The following is an 8,546-nucleotide window of genomic DNA, read 5'->3' as shown; positions in this document are numbered from 1 at the left end:
GAGAGAGAGAGAGAGAGAGAGAGAGGGAATGTATTTGCCACAGGGAACTACTGTTCACGGAGTAGTCGCCTTTTTCCCCACATCGCTGATACTGAAATAATTCCTAAAGAGGTTATCCGTGACGATCCTGAGTGGGGCGAACAGTCAAGCAGATGTGGAATCACTTTCACAACGGCTGAATAAGACAACGTGGTGGATTAGGACTATGAACGAGAATGGGAGGTGTTTCAGATGAAGCGTCTCGTGAGGTAGTTACGTCAGTTGATAATACCCAGATCTCCAGTATCATAGTCGCAATAACATGCACACTGAGACATTGCATAATATATACAGACATTTCATGTTTTGGGGGCAGGATACTTCCCGGATGTCTAGACCGAGGAAGGTCTTCATTTTAGGAAATTTTCCAGCGACTGCTGGATGAGCGTGACCTAACCTCCAAGGCAGAGAGGGAGTGTAAAGTACAAAGTTAACTGAGCCGGTGGATGTTTTTGGGTTGTACACACTTTCGATGGGTCATTCATACAGGATATCCAGTGCTCCTTGGGTTCAACCTCACCCTACGTCACCTAAGTAGTCCACGTTTTCTGTCGCCTCCACAGGTCTTATGCGGATGACTTAAAATTTAAGTTTAACAATCCGCCCGAGACAGACAACTAGTGGTCTGCCAAACCGTTATCCCTAAGACTCCGAGTAATTTCTTGAGCTTCTCACACCCTTGACAGCATATCACCAGCTAACCACTTGGTTGACTCGTCATCTGGACAAAGAGGGCTTTCTACGGCAAAAGTTGAGTCACACGCGACTGAGCTAGTGTCATTGGGGTAGATGTGATGAATTATCGATCGAGTGATAAGTGGGGATCTCTAATGGAAAGTTAGTCGCCGAAACAAAATGCTCACAACAAACTATCACCTAAAATGTCTAGAAATAAGAGGGGCTGGAGTAAAATACACGATACAAGAAATACCTTGAGCGCACAAGTCAGGCGATGATAATACAGAGCATACAAGTTTGGTTATGAAGATAGAGTATCGTTTGATATTGATAGTGAAACTGGGTGGCTGTAGAAACGGAGCGCAAAATCTGTAAGATCGCTCAAAAACTGCGCTGACAACATAAAAAGCCCGGCACAGCTTACCTTGGAAACCAGTCGTTGATATCCGTTCGACACAGTGATGACCAGGTGATGAGTAGAGAGTTGGCTACGATCCAATCGCTCAGCCAGAAAAACAAATACCTCGACAGGAGAGATGTGACCTAATCCGAATGGTGGATGTCGCGTTCCGTTTGCTGCTGTAGGTGGAGAGTGGGAGGGTGAGATGAAAACAAGGCGAATGACGGAAGGGTTTTTTCCTCAGGCAACCAACAAGCCCACCGACCTCGTTACCCGAAACCGAGAACGAAAACACAAGACGCAAGGAACAACACAAAAAACAAAACAGTAATTTCCGTTCAACAGAACAGGAGAGTGGTGATTCAGCAAGCAGCATTTAACGACCCGAGTGAGTGATTGATTTGAGGATGCGGATGGGGTGGAATTTAAGGTGATACTTGTACACACGTTGGGTAGTTGCGGGGTCACGAGCAGTTGGCTATACATAGGCGGTCGGATACAACAGAAAACTTCAAACTTATGACACTATGCCCTAAAATGTTGTTTTAATATATAAACCCACTACTCAGGGATACTTCAGTGACCGGAATAAGTATTTAAAACAACTATGTTGCGAAAGGAACACTGTTCAACTACTTGAGGAGTGAGCAAATAAATATAATGGTAGAAAACAAAACAAATAAGCAATAGGTGTAGAAAAAATGAAACATGGGGAGGAAGGTAGTCCACAAAACACTTTTTCCCATCGCCCCAACTGAAGAAAATCCATCATCGAAGTTTTGAGGGCGCGAAATTTGTTTCCACTGCAAAGGTCCCTGAGGAAACAAACCCAATACAACCGAAAAGGATACAATTTTGAATCCTCAGATGACCGGTTTCCTAACCAGGAAGAGATGTCACATGCTACTGGTCCATATTTACCAGCTGCCTATCGTTTCGTAGAGTTTAAACCATACACAAAGCGGATGCACTAATACACCAAATTTGTTGGCCTTTTTGATTGGACTCAACTGAAATCAACGGATAACTCAGCCATAAACACTCACATCGCGCCATTCGTTTGAACAATTGGTACCTGAAGAATCGACTGAAGAGATGAAAACGCACAAGGACTTAAATAGTCCCAATAGTTCCAAGTAATAATCTTTTCGCCTTTTTTTCACACAAGAATCCGTGTCTATGGTAATATATCGTGTTCACTGGTTCCCATTCAAATTTAGTTAGGTAGCCTAGGCGAAGATGACAAACTAATATGACAGTTGGCCACTCAACTGCGAAGAACTCCCCGCAGCATGGGAAAATAATTGTGTAGCCAATCCGCTGCAAATATTTTACCTTGAGGGCAATGGTACTGCAACAAAGTAAGCAAAGCTTGCTTGGGATCAAGCCAAAAAATGTGGGAATATGGCCCCAGTTGTTCCCTTGACACCTGTCACAACAGTAGCTCAGTTCGCACACAATCACAAGTTCGACAAATAGAAACTATCAAATGAAATGTGCTGCGGCATCAATAAGAGAAAACAGACCTAGGTGACAAGTCGACGATTGACAACGTAGCACCTGAACACTGCCATCCCATAGCTTTACCGATGGAAAGTTATCATGTGTTCACGCACACCCGACCCGAAAAAGACAATTGTGATGGTTGCTGTCGATCGGACTAGATGTCCCAATCCGATAGACACACCGCCAGGTTAATGGAGACAAAATGGTACAAGTGGATGATCGGGTAATGTAATGATTTTCCCAATTTATCAAACAAAAGAAGTGGCTGGCCGATAAAAGGTAAATCGTTTATATGGAGTGGATTAGTGAGTGACTTAGATAAGAAAACAAAGAGAGGGATTGTTGACGGGGAATTATGGATCAGACAAGAAAAGAGACGTGTACAAAAGAGATGGTAAAGAACGCAGGTACCCAGCAAGAATGTTCACCGATAGTAAACTGCGTAGAAAAAGTAGAGTGACAATGTAAACATGAGGAACTGGGAACTAGTGCGAATGGGGCAGCCGGCGTAGAACTACATTATGGAAAGAGCCGCGGGTCATATCAACAGCGGTTGGAAAACAGGTACGGACATCGGTATGCTCGAAAAGAGAAAACGCGCCCAATACCATCAAGTCACCTTTGTGAGTTGTAACCAAACCAAAGGCACGAGACTTTATATGCTTTAGTCAACAGAAGAAATTATTCACCGAAAATAGGGCGATTTCGCTCATTTCTGTACGGGGCGCCACAGATTGATGGTGGGAAAGAAACGCCATGTGGATCGAACGTAAGACTGATTAGAATTTCAGCCGGAAGGAGCTCAAGCGGCCGTAAGGGGCGAAAGCCCACTATGAAAAAGACCCGAGTAATTTATTTTCTTTAGCGAACGTTTCAATCGCACTATCCCCGCGCCAACAATGACACGAGCAAATCTCTAGAAAACTCGTGTTCGAGTCATCTGAGTGACAAATAGGCGGGTAGATACACTAGTGGTGCACAGCAGTCACACATACTTGAGCTAAACGAATGCACAAATTCACGTGTGACCCAACCCGGATTGTTTCTACGGGAGTGAACGCTTCAATGAGCCTAAAAGGGTTCAATTATACTTTCCGCATCAGGTAAAAGGAGTAGAAATTGCCGTGTCAATTGCTAACAAACGGATGACCGAAGTTTAGACAAAACATGCTGCCGTGGCCCATCATGCGGGTCTTTTTTAAGAATGAGGTCTATCGCAAGGTGACAGCGTAATGGAATGGTCAATCACTCGATTACCATTTTCGTTGTCTCTTTGTGGATAGAAAGTAGAAGGGATAATGAAAACACATCGAGAGGAGAGGATAAGTCCAAGAAAATGTGGTGATAGAGCCATACAAAGTAGCATGTGGTTTGGAAGTTGGGAAAACTACGAGGACAATCGAGACCGTGCGATATGATGCCGTACTTCAGCTTATGTAAGATAATTCTTTACGACCAGCAACTCATCTCAAAACGGCAGACAGTCAAGGAGTATGGTTGCACGACCCATCCTCTGCCCAAACTATTCAAATGGGGTAGATTATTAGATTGATATGGGTGAATCCAAACAAGAGTTCCTTGTTAAACACACCATTCATTTCTTATTATTCTGAGGGTATTCTACGGCTGGCGGTTGAAGAAATGCATCATACCCAAAACGGTAAGCGTGGTCGGACGGAACTTGTGTGGAAACAAGTGGTTCAGATTTTCACGATGCGGTATGGATTTGATATAACCAGTTGCGGAAAACAAGATCTGGTGTGAATACTGTGCCGACTTAACATATGACCCCTCATCCACAGTTCCACTCAAACTAAGTATGGGTACGGAATGCACACATTCCTCCTGTATAACACTTACTCTTAACAGCAGCTGAAATCACAATGAACTGAAGTGCATTTATGGTCATCTGATAAACTTAATACTACCGTTTTAATTTCTAGCGCAGCAGGAACACCTAACCGCAGCTACCGCTCAGGTTAGACGACACCGAATCAAGCTAACGTGACGTACATTCAGTGTGTAATTGTTACGCACTCTGTAGGTGAGTCCGAGGCTTATACTAGGCAATAATGCCCATATGTAAACGGCAGAAATTGAGAGGGCAATGGTGGACCTGGTGTAACGGTGATACTACTGGTGGGGGGCATAGGAGTAGTATGTTTTGTTCTTGTAAATTCGCTTGGCGTCACTTGAAGAGGGATCTGTTGCGGGATTTGTGTAGTCGCTTTGTAGCAATTGCTTGGATTTGAGCAATGAATGATTGGAGCCAATGAATATCCAGGAAAGTTCAAGAAGACGCGTTCAGGAGAAGATGGATGTCCAGTTCTGTGAATAAGATGTAAATGAGAGTCTTGCTTCCCAGTCCAATAGTCTGTAACTGATCAGTTGGCATTTTTTAATAAATAACTCCGCAGCGAAGGCCTCCTTCCTTTCACTGGCAGTGGAACATCTCATCCTCAGTCCATTACTCCGAAGCCAAGAACTAAGTTCATCAGCTGCATCAACTGGTTAACAGCCTGGAACTGTCAACTGAAAAGTAGTGTGCACGATTCATCTACACCCACTTTTGCTATGAGCAACGACCGTCCCGGATAAAACCCAGTGGGCTTTGTTACAGATCGACTGGCTTCAAACAAGCAGTCTGCATCCTCAGCTCCAAAAATTAGGAACGAAAAATGATACAGGAAAACACCAGACAGTACTTACAGTTTTGGTGGTTGTCCACAAGTTAAAAATTGGGAATCACAAAAAGCTGTACGTTTCGATTGTCATGCACGAACAGTAAAATTTGAAAGCTATCGCAATAGCCACCATTACACCAACAATAGATAGTGGCGCTAAAATGCCACACAGAAAGATAGCAGACTATCCTCATCGCGAAAATGAGTGGAGGAAAGATGATGTAGTAATGCAAACCTCGTTAAGTCGTTCAACAGATGCACACATTCGGTTATTGCTTGGTCAGCTGCCCTGTAATCTAGTCAGGAGCTGTCAATCAAACCGCTGGTTCAGACGGAAAACGTCTCTTATAGCCAACTATACGTAAACAAATTGTGAACAGTCTCAGTGTAAGTATTGCCACAGCTGCTGCTGCAGCGTATTTTTCCCAAACTAGCTTATAGTACCCAATGTTTCAGTTGACCGAACAATCCATGATAGGGGCGGAAAGCTGATAACGACACCCAACGAACGGAGACAATCTACGTTACAGGCAGGTGAAGATACGGTTGAAAAAAATTTAACGCCTATCAGTGATCTCTGGGAAGCAGTAACAGGTTACGTCTGTAGACATTTTCATTAGAGTATAAACTAGGTTCGGCATTCGACAAAACATGATTACCAGTGGGAAGAAGACGATTGAAACGAGTGGGATAGAACAGATTCCGTAGTCGCGATTCTGGACGATTCTGGAAACGCCGTCATGATGCAGACAAGACAAAGCACTGCACCCCTTCAAGAGTGACACAATAAGATTGATCAGCCTACGACCGATTCCGCCTTGTTTGAGCTTCGCCAGAAGGGCATGACTTTACCATAAACGAAATCTACAACAAAACTCGTTTTGACTTCCTATCAGTTTGGTACAGAACAATTACGGCCTTTGTCACTCCAAGGGGTTGGACGAGAACTACCCGAAGCCGAACAAAACCACCGGGGTAAACTGAAGCTGAACTGCTTCGTGTCATTAGTACACTGGACAATGTAGCCGATGCTACCTAATGGTAGCGACATACGGGATGTTCGAAATGCAAGGGAAGCGGGAAATGAAATTTTGTCCCTCGTCTTCTTCCAGCACGCATCCACAAGGTAAATACAGTCGCAAGTATGACCTCACACAGTTTTCTTTATGGTCGTTGGCTTGTTCGCTGAGTTTGTCCCTCGCTTCCAGCACGCATCCACAAGGTAAATACAGTCGCAAGTATGACCTCACACAGTTTTCTTTATGGTCGTTGGCTTGTTCGTTCGCCTGGGCAATTTGGTTGCAAACGTTTCATCACCAATCGAGGTGACATCATCAGTGCGTAGTTGTTTTGAACAAACTGATGTTTTCTAATCTTTCGGTCTTTCTACTGTTTGAAAATAAATCAAAGTTGAGACCGTCTCCAGGGATCGAGAGGGAGCGGTGCTCGTAAGAAGACTGTCCTCTGGGAGGTTGTCGTTTCTGAGGATTATTTTACTCCTGACTCGGGTCACGGACGTTAGTCGGATCGTTCAGTGATACACCTCCATTCTTAACGTGCTTTTCCACCAATAATCAACCCTAATTAAACGCGTTTCATTTTATTGTGGGCATCCAAGGAAGTTTTTACTGTACCTGTCACGTTGGCCTATATTATATCTCCGTGTATGATTTTCCGGACTTCAATTGCTAGCCTGTCCACCACCGAAATTTCGCTTTTCATATTTTCTGATTCTCCAGTCAGACAGCATCCCACATATTGTGACAATGCCCCGACCCTCATTTTTCTTGCTCAATTTGTTACTTTTTTCTTTGATGAAAATCCCTCATTGCGTCCTGGTCTTACTAAGTTTACCTCATATTCTGGTGAAACAAAAGTCTATTTTTGCAACGACTTTAGTGTGCCGTAGCATCCTTGCCACATTAAACACATCTACCTGTCTTTGTTATTGTTGAGTAAACAGAAACCCTTGAGATCAATAGGATGTGGGATATAAAAGAGACAATGTACATGGGCGAGATAGCCCAAGTGGTTAAAGCGCGAATTTACTGACCGGAAGGTCTGTGGTTCGAACCCAACCTCTCCCTCTCGACTTCCCCTGTCTAGGCTTGGGCAACCTGGCCGTATCCCAGCCCTCGTGGTTCCTTCGGGTAGCATGGCTGCTAGGCACCGGAAGGGTGCTACAGCTGAACGTTTTTTTCATGCAACACACCTTATAGCTCTCTATGCGACAACTGGCGTCTCCGTTCTGATTTGTTTTGCCGTTCTCTAATACCTCTCTCTGATCTGACCCATGATCAGCCGGTACGATTTCTGCTATCCGTAAGTCGAATAACATTCAGGGCTGCGGCTAACCGACGTTGGGTATATAATGGCAGGGACACATAGCGTCAGACAACAGACGGCACAACACTCCTTGGTACTACCTTTGAAGCAATTTTCCGTGTTATTTGCATAAACATGTTTAGATATTCATAGTTATGAAACTTCACTCAAACGAGACAGCTCTCCCCTTCTTAAGGTTGGATTCCTGTGTGGATTGTACAGTTTTTTACAGGGGCCGAATCCACATGGTTGTGGTGTTTGCCGTTCGTGAGCGGTGTTTTCGTCTAAACTGGGTCTGCTCCCTGTTACTACCAGCTCTTATGCGACCGTATTTTCCTAATTTTTATAAGGTCCCCGTAAAGAAAAAGCACTGTGTAACGTTCACATTAGCATAACATTGGCATGCTCGTCGGCAAAACAATTTCTCCTTGCCATCACCACCAACTCCCCCTCCCCCAACTCTCCTCGAATTTTGTTTTATCGGGACAATGGCATTCTTCCGGATCTGTATGCAGTCCCAATCGTACATGTTTTTGTTTAAGCGTCGAATTTCTAATGTCATAGTATGCCTCCCATATCGCGAAGCATTCGCTGAAGACCATTTTACTTTTAAAAAGTAGCCCGCCAGACGCTGCAACAATCTACCCCCGATTTTTGTTTGTGGTTCGCTTGGTCTGGCAAACTATACTCGAAAAAATGCCCTGCCTTGAAAGCGGGACAGTCGGTTTGGGTCCGGATTTCCTGGCAGCTGACCAACGGTTGTTTACCCAGTTCGCTTGCAGACATGGCCATGGCGGTGGATGGGTGAGCAACAGTCACGACCGTCATAAAGAAAACTATAGAGGAGAATGTCGGTAGCTCAGGTGGCGTAGATGGTCGTTGGCTTGTTCGCTGAGCTGGGCAATTTGGTTGCA

The 8,546-nt window shown here is 44.4% G+C and overlaps 1 protein-coding gene across 1 annotated transcript in view; it reads right to left on the bottom strand.

Annotated features, from left to right (window-relative positions):
* T265_14226 (hypothetical protein) overlaps positions 1-1,296 on the bottom strand; it is a gene marked incomplete at both ends in the record, with an annotated part of 14,630 nt that extends 13,334 nt beyond the window's left edge. Inside the window, one exon of the mRNA XM_009172679.1 lies at positions 1,142-1,296. Within this exon, the coding sequence (XP_009170943.1) occupies positions 1,142-1,294 (153 nt within the window). The remainder of the gene's footprint in view (positions 1-1,141) is intronic.
* Between the last annotated feature and the right edge of the window lie 7,250 nt (positions 1,297-8,546).

This window comes from Opisthorchis viverrini, assembly GCF_000715545.1.
Source record: "Opisthorchis viverrini unplaced genomic scaffold opera_v5_162, whole genome shotgun sequence".
In the NCBI taxonomy this organism is placed as follows: Eukaryota; Metazoa; Platyhelminthes; class Trematoda; order Opisthorchiida; family Opisthorchiidae; genus Opisthorchis; species Opisthorchis viverrini.
The sequence above is the reverse complement of the archived record's forward strand: the minus strand, read 5'-3'. Positions and strand labels throughout refer to the sequence as shown.